General features: G+C 40.4%; 1 protein-coding gene across 2 annotated transcripts in view; it reads right to left on the bottom strand.

The window, feature by feature from the left end:
* The window catches only part of LOC129691918 (alcohol dehydrogenase 6-like), a 31,137-nt gene extending 4,935 nt beyond the window's left edge, over positions 1 to 26,202 (bottom strand). The window contains exons 1-8 of one of the 2 annotated variants that reach the window (XM_055628100.1): positions 26,112 to 26,202; positions 17,268 to 17,354; positions 15,139 to 15,240; positions 13,432 to 13,573; positions 5,053 to 5,140; positions 4,732 to 4,948; positions 2,909 to 3,169; positions 945 to 1,080 (exon numbers count right to left, since the gene is read on the bottom strand). In XM_055628100.1, the coding sequence (XP_055484075.1) occupies positions 945 to 1,080; positions 2,909 to 3,169; positions 4,732 to 4,948; positions 5,053 to 5,140; positions 13,432 to 13,573; positions 15,139 to 15,240; positions 17,268 to 17,285 (964 nt within the window). In that variant the 5' untranslated portion in view covers positions 17,286 to 17,354; positions 26,112 to 26,202. The remainder of the gene's footprint in view (positions 1 to 944; positions 1,081 to 2,908; positions 3,170 to 4,731; positions 4,949 to 5,052; positions 5,141 to 13,431; positions 13,574 to 15,138; positions 15,241 to 17,267; positions 17,355 to 26,111) is intronic. The other variant, XM_055628101.1, reaches the window with a different exon arrangement.
* Between the last annotated feature and the right edge of the window lie 355 nt (positions 26,203 to 26,557).

Genomic DNA, 26,557 nt, shown 5'->3' with positions numbered 1-26,557 from the left:
CAGACACTCAAGTGCTGTACAGACTTACATGCAGGCAAAAAAATAAATAAACATTAAAAACTAAAAAAAACCAAAAAACTAAAAACACCAAAAAACCTATCTGGTTGCTTTCAGATGAGCTCAGAGGCCTAGGCAGGAACACATAATTTCATTTATTTTCTACTTTTTAAATACAGGAGGCAGAGGCAGATGAAACTCTGAGTTCAAGGCCAGCCTGCTCTACAGAGTGAGTTTCAGGACAGCCGTGGTTACTCAGAGAAACCCTGTCTTGAAAACCAAAAGAAAAATGTAAATAAATAAAAGTCTTCTAAAGTCCTATGTTTTAACAGTGGCAAGTAAAGGATTCCATTAAAATACTTATTTCTCAGGGTAAGAAAATTTGCATTTGCTTGTTATTAAAGTACCTCCTTTTTGGTAGTATTTCTTGACAATTGTGAATGCATCATTTTTTAAGACCATTGAGTTGATACAATGACAACTCATTCATGTGGGATAAGATTATACTGCTTTGACAATGACTACAAATAGTTGAACATATACCTGAAGGAATCCCAGTATTCATTCATGTAACTCAACTGGAGTACAGCTATTGATTTCAATCCTGTTGAAGCTTGGGTAGTTTTGAATCTAGGGCTTCAACACTTGATGTGCGCATCTTGAGAACCACTGACATAAACACTGTTTTGTTGTTTGTTTGGGTTTTTTTGGTTGTTGTTTTACAGTCAATTAAAATTTTTTATCTGTCTTTGAAGATAAAATATAAAGCTTACAGAAAGACAGATGATATAGCTAATATCCACTCTGAATGTGTGTTTTAAAAAGTTGAAACAAAAACTGTAAAACAGAATTGATTGATGTCTTTTCTTAGGCACTTCTCACCCATTTTTAAAAATTTACTCATTCTATCTCCTATTTCCACTATTTGATATTGCTACCATACATACCTCCCAAAGCAGACCCTTTCAGAGTACGTCCTGAGAAGAACAACTGGCTATTGAGGTTGAGTGAAACCCAAGACGCTATTGCTCCAATAATCACGCAGACTCCATGGTCCTTGTGGCAGGAGGCCAGGACAGTTTCCTGTTGTAAAGCAGTGCAAAATAGAAGAGGGATAAAACTACCTACATGAGAGTTTTACCCATGTCTTACTCCATGTGACTGCTTAATGGCCTATGAGTTCCTTTCTGATTTTCCCCTCTGATTTTAAAATAGTATTGATATTATGAAGATGTTCTATAACAGATAAGAAATTATTTCTGCTTAGAACAGCACTTGACATTTTAGGAAACAACAAATGGAATAAAGATGAAGACCATTATAGTTGTGGTAATAAAAATAGTGATGGTTTTCTAAGGAATGTCAGTGATGTGAGCAGTTGGTTTGAGCTGATGCTTTTCTCTTTGATATCAAAGGGGAGAGTCAGATGTTTGATGATATGATATACTAACCAACTAGGCACCCAACATCTTCCCAGTAGTCATTTTCAAAGATTATTTCTCAGCACAGGATGGGATAAAGGCTCTGCTGTATGTTTCCTCAGATAAGAGGGTTATCTACAGTGAACCATAAGAAATTTTGAGAAAGCGCCAAAGTGGTTGTATAAGTTTACATTCCCACCAGTAATGGAGGAGGGTTATACTTTCTCTACATCCCCTCCAGCATGTTTTGTCAGTTGAGTTTTTGATCTTAGCCATTCTGATAGGTGTAAGGTGAAATTCCCTATCAGGGGGCTAGGGGAGGGGCATAGGAGGAGAAGAGGGAAGGAGGGTGAAACTGGGAGGAGATGAGTGAGGGGCTACAGCAGGGCTACAAATTGAATAAGTTATAATAAAGAATAAATAAATAAAAATTAAAAAAATTTTTGAATGCTGGGCAAAAGACCCAGGTTGGAAGGGACTCCTCTTTGCTTTCTGTGGAACTTCCTGGAAGATGGATCCATGCAACAAAAATGTGTCATTCCTTTGGGACCAAAGGAAAGCTCTTCTCAGAGTCTTACATAATTTCCTTTCATTTTTATCTCCATATGTGAACCATGTTCAGGCAGAAAACCACTGCTCTTTTTCTTCATTTTTTGGAAATGAGCCGTAAAATCAAGATGAGAAAATGCTTTTCTTGTTTTAGAAGCCCAGGTCTAACATGAAAAATTTTACTTAAAGTGAAGAGCTCATTATTTTATAGGACAATTTAGTGTGGCCTTATCTCACTTAAGTTATCTGTCTTGAAAAATCATAGTGGTCTCAGGCTACCTGTTGTCATGTAGTCACTGAGTGTGAATTTTTTATGCTTATTTGAAGAAAAAGTATGCTGGAACAGAGGGGAAAGCAAAATCAATACCAGAGTTGTAGCTTCAGCGGGATAGTTAATGGACAGCATGTTCTAGTGTGTCTCTGTATATTCAGTTGTTAGTTCTGTACTGGCAGAGAGCTACGGCTCAGCACCAGCTTCATATTTTGTAAGCAAACATCTTCCCTCACCTGCCTAAGGCAATCTAGAATTCTATCTGATTGACTTTAGTAAAGATCTGATGGACAATGGCTGGACAGAAGGGTAAGGCAGAACTTCCATGTAGAGAGAGTGTCTCTGGTAGAAAGAATTCATATGCTGGGGATTCGCCAGTGTGACACTGGAAGAAACAGACATACCCGGGCTGAGAGGGAGGCAAAGAACTAGCCATGTGGTGGGTCATGGGCTAGAATAGTCTGGGCTGAGCTTAAGTGAGCTAGATGAGAGTCTGCCCAGCTCTGCACCTAAGCTTTTAAATAAGTTTCTGTATCTATTTAACTGCTTGTGGATCCAAGGAAGTCCTATTATAATGGACCACAAGGAAATGTGGAAGGAATTGTAAGATGTTCATTCAATTAAAATACTAAACAACTGGTATAATATTTCACTTCCAAAGATCACATACCACCGTATCTGGGTTTCCAGTGACCTCAAAGCAGAAGTCTGCACCTCCACTCATCATATCAAATAAGACTTGTTGAATGGGTTTCTCAAAGTCCTGTGGCGCTAGGCACTCAGTAGCACCCACTGCCTTGGCCTTCACAAACTTGTCTTTATTGATGTCCACAGCGATGATCCTGGATGCTCCTGCTGCTTTACAGCCAATGATGACAGAGAGACCAACACCTCCCAGGCCAAACACAGCACAGGTAGAGCCTGGAGTTACCTGGGTACAAAGGCAAAAACTCAAAAGCAAAAGGAACATGAACTTTCCCCTTCTATGGTAGGGAGTGAAGCCAAAGCTCTTGGTACTTAAGGGAGCTTCTGTCGGTGAGCTGCTCCCCAGTCTTGTGTGTCCTCACTGACTGCTTTTCATGAGATGGAAGGAAAGGACATTTTCAAATAAAATGCATTAAGAGAACTTTAGTTCCTCAGGCTATTTCCTGGTGTATGATACTTTTAGCACAGGAAAAAAAAAACCTGCATACAAGGAGAGAGTTTCAAGTCTCAGGAAGGAATTAGCATGAGTGGAAGTAAGGCAATGAAATTTCACTGAATCTTTTTATTAGGGCAGAATATTTCTTAAATTGTAAATAGTTGTGGGTTCTCCCAAATATCTTCCTCCCTCCCTCCCTTCCTTCCTTCCTTCCTTCCTTCCTTCCTTCCTTCCTTCCTTCCTTCCTTCTCTTCCTCCCTTCCTCCTTCCCTTCCACATATCATCCCTTGCTCCTTCCTTCCTTCCCTTTACTGAGCTGCATGCAGTGTGGTGCCAATTTAAATAGAACCCCTTCCAACCTGTTATAGTTTGCATCTTGAACATGCTCTAAGACACATGTGATAAAGGATTACTCCTCAGCCCTTGATATCATAAGTAAATAGCAGAACCTCTGAAGGAGTTCATTGGAAAGAAAACATCCTGGGCACATGTCCTGCAGAAATTCTAGGGCACTGGCTCCCTTTTCTTTTTGTATTTTATCCATAGTCTTTCTTTCCTGTGTATGTGAGATGATCAATTTGTCCTACTTTGTGTTCCCTGCTATGACTTACTGCCCCATGACACCCCCAAACTGCCCATGATACCCCAAATACCACAGAGCCAAACCAGCACAGAATACATCTCTGGGGTAATGAGCCTCCCCGAAACCCTTCCTTCCCTGCAATGGGATTGTTGTAGGTATTTGTGGCACAAAGCTGACTAAGACACATCCCATCTCTTTGTGTAGCACTGAGACTAAAGGACAGTAGGCAAAGCAAAGGCCCCTCAAAGAGGTGAGCAGGAGAGGGTAGAGTGTTATTCCAGAAGAAGTTTAACTGTAGCCTACTCAATCAGAATGAGATTCCCTGGCCAGTACAATCTCCTCTCTGCTAGTTCTCTTATTTATTTGTAACACTTGGGTTGAATCCAGGGCCTCTTTAAACTATTTACCACTAGTTGGCACACTATTCAATTACAATGTAAGCTGGATGAGGTTTCGTTGCTGTTTTCTTTTCTTTTTCTTTTTTAGCTGAACAGCGAAAAGCTTCATCATTGCTTATTGGATGAAGTGAACTGGAATATGGGAAGTCATGGTAGAATGATGGTATATTTAAAGTCTACACCAGGACTCCTGGATGGCATTGAGTGCATCGGCAGGCAATCCAGTAATTCAGTAAACTTAACAGTGCTTAGAGGGAAGTTTGTGTATGTTTCTTCAGGTGCTATGACTAGGTGCCACCCTGATGTAAGAGGTATTTTCACTTCCTCAGTCCGCTACATTTCATTTAAAAATGAATGTAGATGCCCCTCACCTTGGCAGAGTTGATGGCAGCACCATAACCAGTGGCAAACCCACAGCCAATTATGCACATCTTCTCCAGAGGAGCACCTTCATCAATCTTGGCGACTGACATTTCCTTTATGACTGTGTATTCAGAGAAGGTGCCTATAGAAACGTACTGATGCACCAATTTTCCCTTGCAGGTAATTCTGCTGCCAGCTTCAGATGTCAGATGTGTCATTGACAGTCTTTTATAGATGAAAGGAAACAAAGTTTACTTTTTATTAAAAATCTTAAATTTCTTCAAGTAGAACTGAATTGGACTTTCAAAAAGATAGTTATAAAGACTTACTTAATTTCGGTACAAATATTGTTCTTTGAATTCAGGCAAGTGTTACATTTTCCACATTGTGGTAAACATAAGATGATAACTTTATCACCTAAAAAAAAGTAATTTATTAGGATGAAAGCAATCCATTACAGATTTAAATTTAAGTGCTTTCTTAGAATTTAGGCCCTTTTGTTTTTAGTTTTATATTTAGGAAGTCAAAGACCTCTACAATGAAAACTTCAAAACTAAAAGAAAGAAATTGAGGACAATAGAAAAAGGAAAACACTCTCATGATCACAGATTCGCAGACTGATCATCATGAAAATGACCATCATATCAAAAGAAATTTATACATTCAATGTAGTAACACTGAACTTCCCATGACATCCTTCACATAAATAGAACCAAAAAAATCCTAAAATTTATATAGAAGACCAAAGATAGCTAACACAATTCTGAGCAAAAAGAACAATGCTGTATTGACTATTATACCATATTTAAGGTTATATGGCAGCACTATAGTGATGGCACAAAACCAGACATGTGGGTCAGTTGATAAGTGGGGCCTCAGAGAGCCAAAAGGCTTCTGTACAACAATGGGAACAATCAATTGAGTGAAGAGGAATCCCAGAAGGGGAGACAACTTTTGCCATATTAATCCTGAATGTTTGATACAGGATTAATATCTAGAATAAACAGAACTCAAAGAACAAAGAATCAGGAAAACAAACAACCCAATTTAAAAAAAAAAATGGGTCAATGACCTGAATAGTCAAAAGAAGTGAAAATGGCTAAGAAATATATAAAAAGTTGTTCAACAGCCTTAGAAATGAGGGAAATGCAAATTTAAACAACTTTGAGATTTCATCTTACCCCGGTGAGAATGCCTTACAAGCAAGAAAACAATTGGGGAGGCGGGACAAGATGGTGGCACCGGGAGGACTCTCATTCTGAGCAGCAGCACAGCAGGATTGGCACAGTGACCAGCAATCAGAACTCGCAGCCATAAAACACAAGTGATTGTGTTTCACAAGTGAGAAGATACCCCACAGTGGGGGATTCAACCAGCTTTAACTCACCCTGCTAAACCACGGAAGAGATCCTAGTTCTGCCAGGTGCTTGGTTGCCAGCCCAGAGCTACATGCCAGTGTGATCTGGTCACTGTCTCAGACTGAACTGTGGGCCCAGAACATCACAGACTGGATTTTCCAGTCGAGAGATAACCCCACGGAGCAGGAAACGATTGGGACCGACCTTAGGTCACCCAGACATCCCCTGGAAAAGACTTGGGTTCTGTGGGTGCCCCAGGAGCCAGCCCGGAGCCAGAGCCAGGGACCCAGGTGCCTGCACAGAGCCCTGCCTGCGCGCCTGATTCGCCACCTCAGATAGAACTGTGGGCCCCAAGGCACCAGGGCCCTAGGGCTCCAGGGCACCAGAGACTGCATTTCATTGTCAGGTGCAAACCCACAGGGAGGGAAACGGCTGGTCTGATCTCAGAGCACTCAGCCGACACCCCCACCCCAAAAAGGTCTCGGGAAAATTATCCAGTTTAGGCAGATGCCTAGGCTCCCAAAGGCCAGAAAGGCGAAGCCACAGGCGGGCATCTGTGCCTGTGGGTTCTACTCACCACCCCAGACAGAACAGCGGTCCCCAAAGCAAAGACTGGGTGTCTCTGGCAGGAGGAAATCCCCAGTGGAGGGGATTATCAGGTCTAACGCTCAGGACACCCAGCACCAAAAGACTTTCTGGATTCACACAGACTCTAGGCTCTAGCTTTCTAATGCAGACAGGAGTGCTGTGCTCAGCCACCATTATTGAATTCCCCTAGGGCACTGGGACACACAGCTGCATCCTCAGACCTACAAAAGCCAGAGAGCCATTACAGCAGCCCTCAGCTACTGTGCCAAGGATCAACCAGTTATCCCTAGCTAGACTGACAAAACTGTGGGAATCCCTGGTCCTTCAAGAGGGCTGCACCCACAGCGTCTGGACCAGAGCAGTCCCTGCAGCTGCCATCCCAGACAGGGATACACAGCTTCTGGTCCAGAGTGAGGCACCCAGCCTCCAGACCAGAGCGGCATCCCCAGGCACCAACTCAATCTAGGTGCACATTCTCCAGGCCCAGAGCAGAGCACTCAGCCTCTGGCCCAGAGACTTGCTGGGCGTACCTCTCACTTTCCCGGACAGAACTGTGTGCCCTAGGATAACAGACTGAGTTTCCCTGTTGGGAGAAAACCTTATAGCTAGGGAATCAGCAGGTTCTTCAAGAGGACTGTACCTGGAAAACTGTAACAACAGCAACTCACTAAATTTATAACAAGAAACCCAGCAGTGGGGCAGCTGTCTTGAGAACTTCTATGGGTAAGAGTAGATTCCCCCCCCCCCCGCCTAACAAAGACCACAGCTACTACTCAGGGCTATACACCTGAGGTCACAGTGGCAATTCCTGAGAAACACTGGCCATACAGTGACCATAACCAAAAAGCAGAGGAGGACTCCTTCAGGAAAAATCATCTTCCGGCTAAGGGGATTCTCCCTACCTCAGGACTCCAGGAAGCACAGAAACTAACAGCCAACACCTAAAACAGCCCAATGGGTAGAGGTCAGCGTAAAAGCTCAACCAACAAAAGACAGAGCAATATGGCATCTTCAGAACCCAGCCATCCAGGGGCGAGCAGCCCTGGACAACGCAGCATAATAGAAAATCAAGACAATGACCTTACATCTATGCTGATGAAGAGGATAATAGAGAAAACAAATAAAATATGTAAAGAATTAGAGGAAGATAAAACCAAACAGATCATGGCTATCCATAAAGAAATGGAAGAAGTTAAAGACAAGCAGATTATGGCCATCCGTGAAGAAATACGGGAAGATGCAACCAAACAGCTTGTGGCCTTCAGAGAAGAAATAATTAAATCATTGAAAGAAATAAAAGAAACAGAGTTGAAGGAACTAAAAGAAAAAGAGGAAAATATAATCAGACAGGTGAAGGAAGTAAACAAAACAACTCAAGACCTGAAGATAGAACTGGAAAAATTAAAGAAAACACAAATGGAGGAAATAATGGAGAGGAAGAATTTAGGGAAGAAAACAGGAACTACAGAGGTAAGCATAACCAACAGACTACAAGAGATGGAAGAAAGAATCTCAGGTGTAGAAGACACAATGGAAGAAATCGATGTATCTGTCAAAGAAAATGTTAAATCCAAAAAATTCCTGACACAGACCGTCCAAGAAATCCAAGACAATATGAAAAGACAAAACCTAAGAATAATAGGTATAGAGGAAAAGAAAACTCCCTTCTCCAAGGCCCAGAAAATATTTTCAACAAAATCATTGAAGAAAATTTCCCCAAGTTAAAGGAAAAGCCAATAAGGATACATGAGGCCTACAGAACACCCAACAAATTTGATCAGAAAAGAACATCCTTCTGCCACATAATAATCAAAACAGTAAGTATACAGAACAAAGAAAAAATACTAAAAGCTGCAAGGGAAAAAGGCCAAGTAACATATAATGGCAAACCCATTAGAATCACACCTGACTTTTCAACAGAGACTATGAAAGCCAGAAGGGCCTGGACAGATATCATGCAGACCATAAGAGAATACAGATGTCAGCCCAGGCTACTATACTCTGCAAAACTCTCAGTCCTCATAGATGAGAAAACAAGATATTCAATGACAAAAACAAATTTCAACAATACCTACAAACAATCCAGCATTACAGAAGACACTGGAAGGGAAAATACAACCCAAGAAAATTAGCTTCTGTCAAGAAAACACAGGAAATAATTAACCTTACTACAGTAAAACAAAAAGCAACCAAGCACACAACCTTATGAACACAGCCAACATCAAAATCAAAGGATCTAGCAGCCACTGGTCATTAATCTCTCTCAACATCAATGGACAAAACTCTCCAGTAAAAAGACATAGATTAACAGAATGGATATGTAAACAAAACCCAGCAACCTATTGCATACAAGAAACACACCTAAGGCACAAAGATAGATATTACCTGAGGGTAAAAGGTTGGAAGACGACTTTCCAAGCAAATGGACCCAAGAAACAAGCAGGAGGAGCCATTCTAATATCTGATAAAATAGACTTTCAACCAAAATTAATAAAAAGAGATGGGAAGGACACTTCATACTCATCAAGGGAAAATTCCACCAGGAAGACATCACAATCCTGAACATCTATGCCCCAAATACAAGAGCACCCACATTTGTAAAAGAAACATTGATAAAATTTAAACCACATATAGATCCCCACACATTAATAGTGGGAGACTTCAACACCCCACTCTCAACAAAGGACAGGTCAACAAAACAGAAATTAAACAAAGAAACAATATCTCTGACAGAGGTCATGAATCAAATGGACCTCACAGACATCTACAGAACTTTACACCCAAACACAAAAGAATTTACCTTCTTCTCAGCACCTCATGGAATCTTCTCCAAAATAGACCATATAGTTGGTCACAAAGCAAGCCTCAACAGATACAAGAAGCCTGAAATAATCCCTTGTATCTTGTCTGGTCACCATAGAATAAAGCTGGACTTCAACAACAACAGAAATAGCAAAAAGCCTACACACACATGGAAACTGAACAACTTGTTACTAAATGACAGCTGGGTCAGGGAAGAAATAAAGAAATTAAAGTCTTCCTAGAACTCAATGAAAATGACACAACATACCCAAACTTGTGGGACACAATGAAAGCAGTGCTAAGAGGAAAGTTCATAGCTCTAAGTGCCTTCAAGAAGAAATTCGAGACAGCTCATTCAAGCAACTTAATGGCCCACTTAAAAACCCTAGAAAAAGAAGAAGCAGACACACCAAAAAGAAGTAGACGGCTGGAAATAATCAAACTCAGGGCTGAAATCAATCAATTAGAAACAAATAAAACAATTCAAAGAATCAATGAAACCAAGAGCTGGTTCTTTGAGAAAATCAACAAGATAGACAAACCCTTAGCCAAGCTAACTAAAAGGCAGAGAGACACCACCCAAATCAACAAAATCAGAAATGAAAAGGGGGACATAACTTCAGACACTGAGGAAATCCAAACAATCATTAGGACTTACTTCAAAAGTCTATATGCCACAAAATTTGAAAATCTAAATGAAATGGACAATTTTCTTGATCGATTTGACTCACCAAAGCTGAATCAGGACCAGGTAAATCAATTAAATAGTCCTATATCCCCCAAAGAAATAGAAGCAGTCATCAAAAGTCTCCCATCCAAAAAAAGCCCAGGACCAGATGGCTTCAGCACAGAATTCTACCAGACCTTCAAAGAAGAGCTAACTCCAATTCTCTTCAAACTATTCCACAAAATAGAAACAGAAGGAATATTACCAAACTCATTCTATGAAGCCACAGTCACCTTGGTACCTAAACCTCACAAAGACCCAACAAAGAAAGAGAATTTCAGGCCAATCTCCCTTATGAACATTGATGCAAAAATACTTAACAAAATACTTGCAAACCGAATACAAGAACACATCAAAGATATTATCCACTATGACCAAGTAGGCTTCATCCCATGTATGCAGGGGTAGTTCAATATACGGAAATCCATCAATGTGATCCACCATGTTAACAAATTGAAAGAAAAAAACCACATGATAATCTCCCTAGATGCTGAAAAAGCATTTGACAAAATCCAACATCCATTCATGTTTAAAGTATTGGAGAGATCAGGGATACAAGGCACATATCTAAACATAGTAAAGGCGATATACAACAAGCCTATAGCCAACATCAGACTAAACGGAGAGAAACTTAAAGCAATCCCACTGAAATCAGGGACAAGACAAGGCTGCCCACTCTCTCCATATCTCTTCCACATAGTGCTGGAAGTCCTTGCTAGAGCAATAAGACAGTTGAAGGAGATCAAGGGGATACAGATGGGAAAGGAAGAAGTCAAATTATCATTATTTGCAGATGATATGATAGTATACATAAGTGACCCCAAAAACTCTACCAGGGAACTCGTACAGCTGATAAACACCTTCAGCAAAGTGGCCGGATACAAAATCCGCTCAAAAAAATCAGTAGCACTCCTGTATACAAAATACAAAAGGGCTGAGAAAGAAATTAGAGAAACAACACCGTTCACAATAGCCACAAATGACATAAAGTACCTTGGTGTAACCCTAACCAAGCAAGTCAAAGACTTGTATGAAAAAAATTTCAAGTCTCTGAAGAAAGAATTAGAAGAAGATATGAGAAGATGGATAGATCTCCCATGCTCATGGCTTGGCAAGATTAACATAGTAAAAATGGCCATCTTACCAAAAGCAATCTACAGGTTTAATGCAATTCCCATCAAATTGCCAACACAATTCTTTACAGACCTTGAAAGAGAATTCTCAAAAATCTCAAAGTTTATCTGTTTTATGACTGAATCACATAAACTATTCTTCAACATATGCTGAAAGGACTCAACATTCAACCCTACAGATTTTTGTCCAGCCGTATTCATTACCACTTACTGAAAATAGTAACAAAATAGAATCTGCCTAGATGTTCCTCAGTTGATGAGAGTATAATGAAAACATGATTCAGTTATATGATGGTATTGTTCTCAGCTTCAAAGAACATGAATTTATGAAATTTACAGGTAAATGGATGGAGCCAGAAAATATAGTAAGGTAACCTAGACCCAGAAAGACAAAATGCTATATTTTCTCTCTCTCAGATTCATTTATTTATTTTATGTATATGAGTGTTCGATCTGCATGTATACCTGCATGACAGAAAAGGGCATCAGATCTAGTATAGATGATTGTAAGCCACCAGGTGGTTGCTGGGACTGTAACTCAGATCCTCCAGAAGAGCAGGCAGTGCTCTTAACCACTGAGCTATCTCTCCTGCCTGCTATATATTCTCTTATGTTTATGGATCCTAGCTCTGAATCTTTGGATTTGAGTATAAAACCTGAAGTAACTTGAAAGGCCAGTAAATAAAAAAGAACCATGAGAGAAGCAGACAGAAGTTGTTCTAGAGAGAATGTCATAGGGCAGAGGTACTATGAAGGAGGAAAGGAAAGAAATGGGGTGAGGACTAAACTGGAAGGGAAAAATAGGGTAATACAGAGGGAGAGTGAGGAAGGATAAGTAACACTAAAAATATTTGAAAAAGCTATAATAAAACATTATTTTATAAGCGTAGTTAACAATAAACATAATAAATATGTATGTACACATACATATATACATATGTTATATATACATCTACACACATATACATATTTACACATATACATAGCTATGCATACATTTATAAATATCTATACACACAAATATGTATCTGTACATTTATACCTATGTTGGTATAATGTTCTTTTGGAATGTATACACCTTACCCTTGTTCATTCAAATGGTGATTTCTTTCCCCCACTCTTTGGTTTCAATCTGGAAATTGCATTATGATACTTATTATAAGCATCACCTGTCTCAACTTTGTGGAAACATTCCAAAATAAAACAACCAGCCACAATGTTGCGCAAAGGAGAGGAAGGAGTAGGAGGGAGAAGGGAGGAGCCAGAGGAGAGGAAGTAGTGGGAGGCAGAGGAGGAGGAGAAGAGGAGAGAGCTGGGAGAGAGAGGCTGGGAGAGAGGTCTTGGAAAGATGTGGAGAATGAACCGGACCTAAGATTTCACAAAAAGCAATTATAATGGATGAATCTAAATGTTAGGAAACTATGAGGGCTTGGAGGTTTAGGATGGAGTAACTATTGCCCAGCATTGTGAGTTAGGTTAACTAAATAAATCCCAGTCTCTGTGTGGTGGTTTGGTTATACAGCTGTTTTGGATTAACAGCAGCATTACTAAAAATATATATCAATAGTAAGTATTTACCAACAATACAACATACATATATACATACATACATACACACACACACCACAAACACATATTGTTTAAATCGAGTCACTACATATAAGGTGACAGCACTCCCTCCAGGAGCCATAGGCTCTCTGAACTTCCAATGCCAGGGAAGGGACACCTCCCTTCAAGTTGTTAGTCAAGGGGATCTAAGAGACCCAACCAAACAATGTAGGCCATTGCCCTCATTTCATTTAAATAATTGTTTGGTAGTACATCCCAGTTTACCCATTTCTTTTTCTTTCCCTACTCACTTGTGCCTCTTATTAGGTCTAGATTTGGTGCATTCTACTTCAAAGTACAAATGCAAAGAATAAACCTCATTACAATTGTGGTGTAGTTTAAAAACAATTATGACCCTTCCTCCCAGAAGTGGGCAGTGTTTCACCTTTCATTTTGTCTGCTTCAATATGACACATTTAAGGGATTGCCTTAAGTTCATTTTGTGCTGTGTGTTCCAAAACTTGCTATTTTTTGATGCCAAATGGTGCTTACCTGTTTTCACCGTGCTTACTCCTTCTCCCACACTCTCAACTATTCCAGTTCCTTCATGGCCAATAATGATGGGGCAAAGATGAGTAAATTCTTTCTTTTCCAGACTTCTCATATCTGTACCACAGATTCCTGTGGCCACTATCTGTGTGGAAAGCAAAGAGAACTGAGGTTTGTCTGTTGTGAACGCTCTTCATACTTGCTGCTTTCTGAAGGCTTCCACTGCATTCCCTTCTATTCAGCTCTTTTTATTGGCATCAGTTAATAATTATTATGTAAAGGAACACAGTGTCCTTTCTTAACTAACTTCCAAGATAAAAATGATGATTTTATCATTTCACGAGGGTGGGTAGACTGGGGTGAGACGAGAAGCTGGGAAGTGTATTGTGTGCATTAGTGACTTTTCTACTGCAGTGATAAGATGCCACAGCCACAAACAACTCATAGAAGGACGAGCTTATATTAGGCTTATGGTTCCAGAGGGAGACTGTAATGCAGGGGGAGGCACGGCAGCAGCCAGCCAGAGCAGAAAACTGAGAGAACACACCTTCAGCCAGAAAAGGAATCAGAGCACATAGTAGATGTAAGGTGAGGCAATGAACTTGCAAAGCCTGTCTCCAGGCAATGCTGCATCTATCCATAATCTTCATAAATAGTTCCAGTGACTGAGAACCAAGTATTCAAATACTTGAGCCTACGGGGAAGATTGCAATACAAATCACCCAGGGTGATACCAAGGATCTGACCTGGCCCTTCCTGGAGCTTGAGGGTGGAAATGTGGAAAAAGACAACTAATGATAGAATTAAAAGGTTGAGACTTAAAACAGAAAACAGTAATGTTCCCTATTTTAGTAAAGTTCTAGTTTGTTTTGCAAAGACACTTAAAGTTGTATTAACAGTCCCACTTCATTGTAAGTCATTTCTATGCTGTGCTTGTGACATGACTGGAGGACAAACCTTTAAACCTCATGGTTTTTGAAATGCACCAACCAATCTGGTTTGAGTTCATTATTCTTTTCTAATTCATTCACCCTAGCTGGCTTTGTCCTCTTATCTGTCATCAGCACCTGGATCATCCCAGCTGCCAGCACCACCACCTCTCCTTAGCCTATCGGCCACTTGCTGTCACCACTCCGGCTGTGGCTTTTGGTTCAAATGCACAGGTGAGAGTCAGATTGTAGCTGGGTGTCTTTGAGTCTAAAACTGATTGTAAGTTGTGACCTTGTTGGAGTGTAGTGGGTTGGGATTGATAAACCCCACATTCACTACTCAGTAGAGAATAGAAAAAGCTATCTCTCTATAGTCCACTAGTAAATAATACATACTCTCCACCACTGTACTGAAAATAATCTAATGACCTTGAACCACAAGTCTGTTGAACTGCATTCTAGCTTCCTGGGAGCTCGTTAGAATCATCTTGGGATATGTGGCATGCCAGTCAAACAACTCAGAATTGCAGAATCTGAGATGAGATGCAGCTAGCATATTCTAAGCTCCCCAGTGATTCCAAGCATTTAACTGAGCTTTGAAAAAAAAAAAAAAACACATCACTGAATTTGTTCTTATTCTATTTAGCAGTGTGAACACGTACTAACCCTCCCTAACATTTTCTAGACAGAAGAATATGTAGTTTTCCTTTTGAGTAGGAAATTGTGGAAAGGATATATAATTTAGGGTGGTTTTGATGTCCATATGTGTATTTTGTTTTACCTTTATTCGAACTTCCTCTACCTTTGGTGGGGCCACTTCTATCTCCTCAATGTCAAGTGGGGCTCCAGGCTTCCAGAGCACAGCAGCCTTGCATCTGATCATCTGAGTTTAGCAGATGAAGAGAGAGAGTGGAAGACTCATATTATTTGTTGCTAGAAAGTACTTTACTTATACTCAGAGGAAAAAAAAGAGTGAAAAACTCTAAATATATATTTGAATTATTGGCTCCTAGCCCAATATGATTTTTTATGTTTTCAGCTTTTATATTTAAATTAGTATAACAAATATCACTTATATTTATAGGAAAAGCACACATCTAAAAGGATGAATAGCTCTACCTCTCTTCTGAAACAGCCTTACTATGTAGCCCAGCCTGCCCTTGAACTTGGGATTCTCCTGCCTCCATTTCCCTGGGCTGCCATTACAGGCAAATGGCACCATTCCTGGTTGTATGCCTTGTATTTGCTATTATTATGAGTGAAACTGTCCACTGGTTGCTTCAGGATTGTGATGACATTACAGTGTAGGATTATTGGTGACCCAAAGCCTGAGGGATCTTTGAGTGAAGCAATGAGTTATGGGATAAAGAGTGAAGACCAGCTGATGGCAGTGATCTCAAAATGCTAATTACTGGAGACTGGTGTTGACAAGATAACTGATGGCAAGGTAGGTCTTAGGTGCACTGATATCAGCCTGTTATTACTTATTATAAATTATCTTTCATTTCTATGCATTCAGTCAGTACTTTTATGTAGATGACTTGTACAAACTGTACCTATGGGACAGCTTTCTCCAAAGATTTAGACAAGTATTTATATGCTGCTTGAATGTCTTTCACATACTTCAAAGTCAACATGTTAGTATAAAAACAAACGATTCTTTCTCTCATCTGTACTCCAGAGAACACAGTACACAATCTGCCTTCCCTGTTTCAGACATGAAATCCAACCACTTGCCCATCCAAGACAGAAAGCTGGGAAGTAGCCTTAATTTTTCTCTGCCCTTCTTCATCCAGAATCAGACATTTTCTGGAATCTGTGTCTTCGTCATCATTCCCAAGACTTGTGTGCTGTCTGGACCATTCCATTGCCTTTCCCATGAAGTACTGGGGAAACTTTCTGCTCCGTGGCTGGCGTTATCATGTTCAGATGCACCCTTCATATCATTCATCTGACCTCCCCCAGGCTAATGCACTAGAAGCAATTCTTCTGCCAGTTGCCTGACAGCATCCATCGGCATCCCAGTTTTCTCCTTGTCTCTCTGCAGTCCTATTTCTCATCACTTTCTGCCTCAGCCTTTTATTTAAATCATGGAAGATGTTTGGAGGTGATCAAGTGGGAGACTTTTCCTGCCTTCATTCTTTTTCCCCCTGTGGTTTCACTTGCTTACAAATCCTTGTCCTCTATTGCCTGGTGAGTCTATTTCTCAGGTAAGTTGCTCCTTTATTGCCACCTTCTCTGGAAAGCCAGGGTAGATTTGAAATGTCCTTGAGGTCTTCCAGATATCTTTTGAACTCTTTGCCCCCTGTTTAGGAGTCTACATGTGCCTCTGAGGGGTCCCCAAGAAGGGCTTTAGCTTTGAGTGGAGAGATCTGAAGTAGAGTTTGTGTCGCGACCGGCCTTTGCCGATAAGGACGACGCAACAACCGAGGATTTCTTCAGCGGCAAGTTTATTGTACAGCTCTTTCTTGCAGATGGTGAAGGACCCAGACCCCTGGCAGCGCCCCGTTTAAATAGCCAGCAAGGCGACCTGTCCGTCTGTAAGTGGTGCTCTGCTCGAGTCCTCATCAGTATATGGCTGGCAATTGGATTGCAGCCTAAACCCTCATCAACATAAAGCTGCGCATGCGTAAAGCGCAGGGCAATGCTGACAAGAAGCGCGAAAATGCTGGCAAGAAGAACCAGGAAGCAGGAAGCCGGCGCCATCTTGTAATGGCGGGAGCGGCTCCCGACAAGTTTGCATACTACTTACTGCAGCAATGGAAAAATCAGAGAAGGGACTAACACAGAATGGAAATAAAAGGGAAGGGAATGGAGGGGAAGAGTTTACAATTAAGCATTGTGTGTCCTACAGGAGCCTAGCAAACTGGCACAACTATGGCATGGCACACATGGAGAGAGGACACCTACCTTGCCTGCAGTGCTCATGGTGGCGTTCTTCTGTTCTTGTTGTAGATAGGACTGCCTGGTGCCAGGAGATTCTGATGGCAGTTTTTACTGTGGAAATAATGACAGTATGTCAACCACTGGCAGCTTGAAGTGCTGGAATATGAGCTTTCTGTCAGATAATTTAAAAATTCTTTTTTGATTTATTACAATTTATTCACTTTGTATCCTAGCTGTACCCCCTCCCTCATCTCCTCCCAATTCTGCTCTCCCTTTCTCTTCTTCTCCCATGCTCCTTCCCCAGTCCGCTCATGGGGGAGGTCTTCCTCCCCTTCCATCTCTGTCAGATAATTATTAAAACTATTGAAGTCAGATAATTATTAAATTGGTTTCTGTCAAAACCCTGTAAATGTATACTTTCTTGTTGCTTGAAGGTTTCTATGAGCCTATGAACATGTGTGGTAGGTTTACTCAGGGAAAGAACACAAGAGGTGAAGTTGGTCAGTGGCTACTTCTACTACCCGTCTACTACCCGGGTGTTTCTCTTGTCTGAGTGGTTGGATTTCATGGTCGAGACAGGGAAAGCATACTGTGTACTGTGACCTCTGGAGTACAGACGAGAGAAAGAATGGCTTGTTTGTATATTAACATGTTGACTTTACAAGATGGTCTTTTATACAGTCTGTTGAAATGTTTAAGTTTTGAATTTCTACATTTGTAAAATGAGCATTGCAGTTACTAGACAGTTTCTCTAGCAGTTTGTGATTACTCAGAGGAAATGAACTAGCCTATATAAGGCCTGGCAGTGAAAAGCACATCTGTGTGTACACCAAGACAGCTTTGACTGAGATCCAAGGAATTTTCTCAAGGGTAGAGACAAACTTATTCTCAAATAAAGGCTACATAGTGTTTTTCTCTCCAAATTGGGTGATCATATGACTTTTCCTTGGCTATCTTTTTAATGTGGTAGATTATATTGATTATTAGTTACTGTATGTATTTGTTCTATGCTTGAAACAAATCCTAGATGGATTAATTCCTTTTATACAAAAGCAACTATGGATAACTATATATATTGTTGACTCTACTTTGCTCAAATTTTGTTGAGCATTTTTGAGCTTACACTCATGAGAGATACTTGTATTAATTGTCTAACATTTTTGCTTTATTATGTGTTTGGTTTTGGTGTCATAATATTGATTATAAGGAAAAAATCTGGAAGTCTTATTCTTGTAGAAGAAAGTATGTAGAATCATTCTTAATTCATTAAATATGTAAAAGAGTAAAATTCTTCAGATTTATATATATCTTTTAGGGGTGGCAGTTTAAACTTTGATTTCAATTACTTTAATAATTATAGTGCTACAAAGATGATTTATTTCATCTTCGGTAAATATTGCAGCTGTGATTTTTTTTTTTCCAGGAATGGCTTTGTTTGCCTGTGGGTCAAGTTCATATGTGCAGAGTTAACAGTTTTATCTCCTTCTTGATCCATGGATGCCTACAGTGCCTGTGAGATGCCTTTGCTTCATTCTTGATTTTCCTAATTTAAGTCTATGCCTTTCTCCCAATCTTGTAAGAGCCTTGTTAAGTGTATTGCTTTCAAGGATCTGCTCATTGCTTTATTCATTTTCTCAATTGCTTTCCTGTTTTTAAGTCTGTTAGCCTCTGCTGTTACCCTTCTTATTCCCTCCCTTCAGCTTGCTTTGGTTTTATTTTACTCTTCTATTTCTGAAGCCCTGCAGTATGAGCTGGAATTATTTACTGATTTGCAACTTTACTTTTCCGATGTGGTCACATAGTTGCGTAGATAACAAATCAGTGTGGATTTGGCTGTGCCATACAAATGTTGATGGAAAAATTTCAGTTTCATTCTATATGATGTATTAACAAAGTTCCTTGGCACCAAAGATGGTTTAGTGGTTAAGAGCATTGGCTGTCAACCAGGGAGCCTGCATGGGACTTACCTATGGCCTCTGCGCATATGTACAATTTGGCCTTCATGTGGGACTCCTAACAGAAGGAGCAGGGGCTGTTTCTGGCTCTGTTGTCTGCTTTTGGACCTTTCCCCTTACTGGGCTGCTTAGTTAGCATCAATAGAAGATACACTGTTGGTATAACGTTCTTTTAAAATGTATACACGTTACCCTTGTTCATTCAAATGCTGATTTCTACCCACCGCTCTTTCGTTTCAATCCGGATATTGCATTGTGATACTCATTCTAAGCATCCTGTCTCAACTCTTGTGTAAATAGGACAAAATAAAGCAACTAGACACAATGTTGAGCAGGGAGGAACCAGAGGTCAGGAAATGAGTGGGAGAAGGGGCGAGAGGAGAGCTTGAAGAGGGAGACAGAGGACAGATCTTGGAACTATGTGGAGAGATGGACTGGACCTAAGATACCATTAGAAGCAAGTATAATGTGGGAAATCTAAATGTTAGGAAACTATGAGGGCTTGGAGGTTTAGTATGGCGTAACTATTGCCCAGCATTGTGTTCTAGGTTAACTAAATAAACCCAGTCTCTGTGTGGTGATTTGGTTACACAGCTGTTTAACATTAACAGCAAGCTTAACTATAAGATAAACCAATAGTAAATATTAATCGCCATGCTTACACAATACACCTAGTCTTAATGTAATATGATATCCATGGGAGGCCTCCACTTTTCTGAAGAGCAAAGGAGGAGGAGTGGATGGGCAGGGGAGGGAGAGGGATGGAGAAGAGGAGGGAGGGAAAACTGAGCTAGGGATATTAATTAATTAATTAATTAATTAATTAATTAATTAATTGGAGCATTGGCTGCTCTTCCAGAGGACCAGGATTCAATTCTCAGCATGCACATGGCAGCTCACAACTCTCTGTACATCAAGTCCTACTGGCTTTGACTCCCCCACACAGACATACATGGAGGCAAACACTAATGCACATAAATAAATAAATAGGACAATTCTTTTGAAACTTCTTTGCTAAGTAGACTGTTTTAGAGTATGTAATTTAGCTACCAGTTAATTGCATTTTTTCTTTTTTATTGTAATTCAATTCTGAAGGTCTGTTAGCACTTTCAGTATGATTTCATATATATATTTTTTAATTTGTAGAGGTTACCTTTATGACTTAGCAGCTGATGTGTATTATTTAGTATGTCTTGTTGGCCTTAAAAAGAATGTGTACTCTTGTAGCCTTGGCTGGAGTGTTCGGCAAACATGTAACAGGTGCTATGGGTATGATTCTTGAGCACCCTTACCTTCTTTCTGTTTAATATTTTCATCAGTTGTTCAGATGGGCATGCTGGTCCTCAACTAAAATTATAGACTGGTGCTAGTTTTCTAAAATTAAAACTAAAATTAGAACATGTACTAAAATTAGAACAAAACAGATTAGTCTGGACCTAGTGCAAGGATGACATGAAATTCATGAAGAGTTCCATATTTTTGCATAAGGAGGAAAAGTATATCATGTTGCCAATGAGGATGAAGATAATGAAGACAGTGATGAAAGAAAGGATGGAGCTGATGAAATTGTGGATGTAGAAATGAATATTTGATTTGAAGCTTATTCCATCTCAGATAACAATTCTGGTGGAATTAAGCAATCACTGCAGCTGTTTTTTCTAAAGCCTCTTGTGAAAACCTGCAGAGATAACTGATCTTTTGACTCAGCAGAACCACATTGGGAACATGATTAACAAATAGTGTTTCAGAAAACAGTGATGATCAAATGGGTGAATATAAGATATTTGGCTTCATAGCCTTTTAAATTTAACTGGAAGAAAGAGTACCCAGAGTTCTGAACAAATTAAAGAGTTGCTTGTAGTTAAAAAGTTGGCTTTTCATTGGCACAGGAGACAAATTTTTTTAATAGAACACCAGTAGCTCATTAAGATCAACAATAAATGGGACCGCATTAAACTGAAAAACTTCTGTAAAGCAAAGGATGCCATTAAAAGGACAGAATGGAAAAAAAAATTCACTAACCCCACATCTGACAGAGGGATGATATTCAATATATATAAAGAACCACGAAAACTTGATGTACAAACCAAATAAACCAATTTAAAAATAGAGTAAAAACAGAATCTCTAATAGCTGAGAAGCACTTAAAGAAATGTTCCACATCCTTACCCATCAGGGAAATGAAACCCAAAATGTCTCTGAGATTCCATCTTACACCCATCAGAATGGCTAAGATAAATATTCAAGGGACTGCTCATGCTGGTGAGGATGTGGAGAAAGGGAGCACTCCTCCATTGCTTGTGGGAATGAAAACTTGTACAACCACTTTGCGAATCAATTTGGTGGTTTCTTAGAAAATTGGGAATAGATCTACCCTGAGTCAGCTGTACCACTCTTAGGCATATACACAAAGGATGTTCCACCATACCACAAAGACACTTGTTCAACCATATTCATAGCAGCTTTATTTGTAGTACCTAGAAGTTGGAAATAACCCAAATGTCCCTCAGCTGAAGAATGAATAAAGAAAATGTGGTGCATCTACATAATGGAGTATTACTCAGTTATTAAAAACAATGACATAATGAAATTTGTAGGCAAATGGATGGAACTAGAAAATATCATCCTGAGTGAGGTTACCCAGGCCAGAAACACCACCATGGTGTGTACTCACTTAAAGTGGATATTAGTTGTAAAGTAAATGGATAACTATGCTACAATCCACAGACCCAAAGAAGCCAACTAACAAGGAGGGCTCAAGAGGAGATGCTTGAATCTCACTGAGAAGGGGAACTAGAATAGAAATCCTGGGTGGACAAGGGGAGGAGAATGGATTGGGATGGTTATGGAGATGGGAACGAGAGGGATCAGGTGTGGGAAAGATGGAGGGAGAGAGTACTGGGAGATACAGCTGGAATGGGGGGAGGTCAATCTCTGGGACGAGCTAGAAACCTAGGGCAAAGGAAACTCCGAGGAATCTATGAGGGTAGCCCTACCTAAGACTCATAGCAATGGTACATACGGAGCCTGAACCGGCCATCTCCTGGAACCAGCTAAGACTTCCAATGGAGGGACTGGGACACCAATTCAGCTGTGAAAACTTTGCCCCACAATTTACCCTGATGTTCAGGGGTAAAGATGGAGCAGAATTTGAGGGAAGGGCCAACCAATGATTGGTCCAACTTGAGACCCATGCCATGAGAGGGAGCCCACTCCTGACACTGTTAATGATACTCTGTTATACTTGCAGACAGGAGCCTAGTGTAACTGTCATCAGAGAGGCTTCACCCAGCAACTGATGGAAACAGATGCAGAGACCCACAGGCAAACATTAGGCTGAGCTTGGGGAATCCTGAAGACAGGGAGGAAGGATTTAAGGAGCCAGAGGAGTTAAGGACATAAGAAAACCTACACAATCAACTAACCTGAGCCCACGGGTCTCACAGAGACTGAACTGCCAACCATAGAGCATGGAAGGGACTGACCTAGGCCCTCTACACACAAATGTAACAGTTGTGTAGCTTGGTCTTCATGTGGGACTCCTAAAGGTGGGAGCAGCGACTGTCCCTGCCTCTTTTGCCTGCTTTTGGGAACCCTTTCCCCTACTGGGAGGCCTTATCTAGCTTCTATAGGAGAAGATACACCTAGTCTTACTGTAGCTTGATATGCTAAGGTGGGTTGATAATCATGGGAGGCCTTCACTTTTCTGAAGAGAAAGGAAGGAGGAGTGGATGGGTGGGAGAAGGGAGGTCGGGGCAGGGACTGGGAGGAGAGGAGCAAGGGGAAACTGGGATCAGGATGCAAATTACTGTAGGAATTTAGTGATTCTGACCACTCTAAACTGTTTTGAGCTGACAAAAGGGTTAAGAAGGAAGGCACAGCAGTTAGACTGCCTTAGGGAGGGGACGATCTAAGGGGCCAGAGTAATGCTTTGGTGATGGCAAAGATTCAGAGCCTAACAGCCATTTGGTGGTAGCAGGTATTTTAGGATTGTGCCATACCTTTGAGGTAGCTTCTGCAACATATAACAGATGTGACTGTGAAAGACCCCAGCCTCACCCTAAGTTAAACATAGCTAACGCCATTTTGTGGGACACCACTGTTTTGTAAAACTCTGAAGGCTAATGGGAAACTGGAAAATTACTAAGAAACCCAGCTGTGTCACCCACTTGGGATATCTGCGGTCAGGCTGCCCCAGTTGAGCTAAAAACAGTTTGTGTTAATCACCCTCATGGATATCTGTGAGACTGTTCCAGTTAAGATAAGGGTCCTAGGGAAAAATAAAACAACAGATAGTGGGCCACGTCAAGGGGTCATCATGACTGTTTCGACCACCCAGTTCCTGGAATCTTGGTGTCCCTGCCAAACTTTGACACAAACCGTGGTCTCATGTAAACGTACCAATCAGCCCCCTGTAACCATGCCTCTCGCTTCTGTACCCACGCTTCTGCTCTAAAATCCTATAAAACCCCAGCTTCCCACCTAGGGGGCGCGCAAAGTCATCCGAATGACTCTGCTGCCCCGGGTACAGTGTATCAAAATAAAAGCCTCTTGCTGTTTGCATCCGAATGGCCTCGTTGTTCCTTGGGAGGGGGTCTCTCAGACGGAAGATACCCTCCGGGGATTTTTCAACTGTTAGTAATTCTGCTGAGAGCATAGTTAGGAAGATACTTGGGGCAGCTTTGCCCTTATTAGTGAAACAGAACAGGCAAGAAAGCCATTTAAAGAATCCTCTATGTCCTGATTGATATAAGTCATATTTGACAGATCAAAGTGTAACTGTTCAATCAGCTGTTTGTTACATTAGACTCCTGCACAAGGAGTGAACGCTTGGAAACTTTGTAAGAGAGGTCAATTAATGCAGCTGTCCCATTGTCAGTGTGTTAGCAGCAATAGATGTGTCTGCCCATGTGCCAGGTGGAGTGCCCAGTGGACATAGACAGGGTGGGCCTAACCTGAGAGAGATGTAGATTCTCAAAATGCTGTTTGTTAAGTCACAATAAGTCAGCAGCAGCTAATGGGTAATTTAAAAGAGAAGTATATGTATGTATGTGTGTGTGTGTGTATATATATATATATATATATATATTTTTTTTTTTATAGGATTGTGTCACAATGTCCAGGGACACAATGTGGGTATCATGAATAATCTTCAAACCTGAGTTTGACAACAGGGCATTTGGCAATTTCCTTTAATCAGTAAACATAAATGGTTAGGGTACAGAAGGATGCACAGTAGCTGTGGGAATGGACTTCCAGAGGTAGTGTTCTGGAAATACAGCTTTTTAAAGATTTGACTGTTTTCTTTCCCACCCTGCTGATAGACATCGCAGTATTAAAGTAAGTTATGGTCTTGTGTATCTGGGCAATGTATATATTTGTCGGGAATAGAATTCTTAGTGAGAATTTTGTCCAAATAATCTCTCATGTAGTTATGTACAATGTCTGAGAATTGTAGTTCATTGAGCTGTTAAAGAACATTGATCATTTTAATTTGTGTTATACTTTTTTCTGCTGGGTGCTTAAAACCATGTAGGTGGCAAAAATGAATCATTTTTTTCCTCTCAAGGTCAGTTGAAGACCTGGTAGTCAGGCATGACTTGGGCTTGGCAGAAGCTCCTGGTTCATCTAGTCTTTCTTTTTGCTTTTTTAGTCCATTTCCATGAGGATAAGTCAAAGGCCTTGTTTGACCTGAAAGTGAGGATGTAATTTTTCCTCTGTGTTTTGCTTGGCAGACTGGACACTGGATAGAGTCTACTCAGTGGTATATCCAAGATCTCCCAAGGCAGAGAACAGATGAGCCCCCAAAGCTATAGGACATTTTGAAAGATGTTTCACAGTTTCCTGAGACTTAGTTATATGACATTGGGGAAGATTTCCCCTCTATTGCATCAGTATATGTTTCCAAGTATGGCTATTGAACACAAGGTCAGTTTGTTACTTTTAATTAATCTGTTATAGGGAAGCATGATCAGATATTAAAGTGTGGTCATTGACCAGCAGGTATGATAGGAATCATGGTAGTACCAACAGAGTGGTAGGAATCACTCTGGAACTGTTCTAAAGAAAGTCCCATCTTCAATCCACTAAATTGAGTTCAACTAAGGTCTCCAGATGGGAAGTCAGACTTATACAATCAGTTTATCAATAGAGCATAAGTTAAATACAAATCATTCTCTTTGTAAGAACTAAGTAAAAGTGCATGAAAAGAAACTAAACACCTTAGGTCTTAAAATTAATTCTTACATTATTTTTATTCAGTCACAAATTAAATTTTAAATTTCAAATACTAGTAAAATTGAAAGAAAATTAAAAGAACGTCTATAAGCCTTTGTTCTAACTACTCTCTGTACTGTTGGTATAAAGTTCTTTGACCATTTGAAAACTTGCTTCTCAATTGTTCTTAAACAATATTTAATTATTGCTTAAATTGATTTTAATTTTTATACTAATATATTTATTTTTATATTACAAATATAGTATCTATTCATTACAAGAGGTTTTGAAATGGAAGAACAAAACCCACCTATAATTTGAGGATTTGCTTTCTCCTCATGTTAAGAAGCCTTTGAGTGGCCTCCCTTGGGGTCCTTATACACAGCCTTCTGCAGTCTACTTTGTCCCATCCATTCACATGCTTTAAACACATGCTCTGCACTGACGGTTAGAACACAGGCAACTTAGCTTTCTCCCTGCCCCACACTTTAAATCATCTGTGAGTGCCCCAGAAGACACTCTGGCAAATCCAGAGTTGTTTTTCCTTAGAGCAGATTCCTAGTTTATAGACTGCTCCTATCACTTCTCTTAACTTCAGTCGTCACGCCTCCAGTGTAACCTGGAAGGAAGCATCTTCAGCAAATGTGCAGACACAACAGAAGCAGCAGCTAAATGCACATATAGGTTATTTACTTACTTGGCTCCTGGTGCCCATTTTCCTTGGGAAGCTTTCTGGGGAAGCTTGTGTCTTTCTGGCTCTGGCCTTTCACCTCTACCCAGAATGCTCTGTCCTGTGCTGGGAACTCTGAATAAATAGCACTCCTGCTGGCTGGTTCTCCAATCACAGCTCTGCCTGACTCCTGTGGTAACATTTGTACTGTCATAGTTCATCTCTAAACCCAGTCACTCCCAGCTGGCACTGAGACATTTTTTAATTATCTCTTTTTAAAATCTTTTGTTACAATGTATCAAGGAGAGAAAGTGCATGAAATGTTTAAGGCTGAGTTACAAATAACTACTAAGTAAAGGGCCTTTCAATTGCTCTGGAACTTCTTCCCACCCATTCTTCTCTTTTACACCCTGGTAATAGTTTTCTTGCACATTTGTGGTGTTCCTATATAGTTTGCTTTTGTATCTAATAGT

This window comes from Psammomys obesus, unplaced genomic scaffold (assembly GCF_907164565.1).
Source record: "Psammomys obesus unplaced genomic scaffold, mPsaObe1.curated_primary_1811, whole genome shotgun sequence".
Taxonomy (NCBI): Eukaryota; Metazoa; Chordata; class Mammalia; order Rodentia; family Muridae; genus Psammomys; species Psammomys obesus.
The sequence above is the reverse complement of the archived record's forward strand: the minus strand, read 5'-3'. Positions and strand labels throughout refer to the sequence as shown.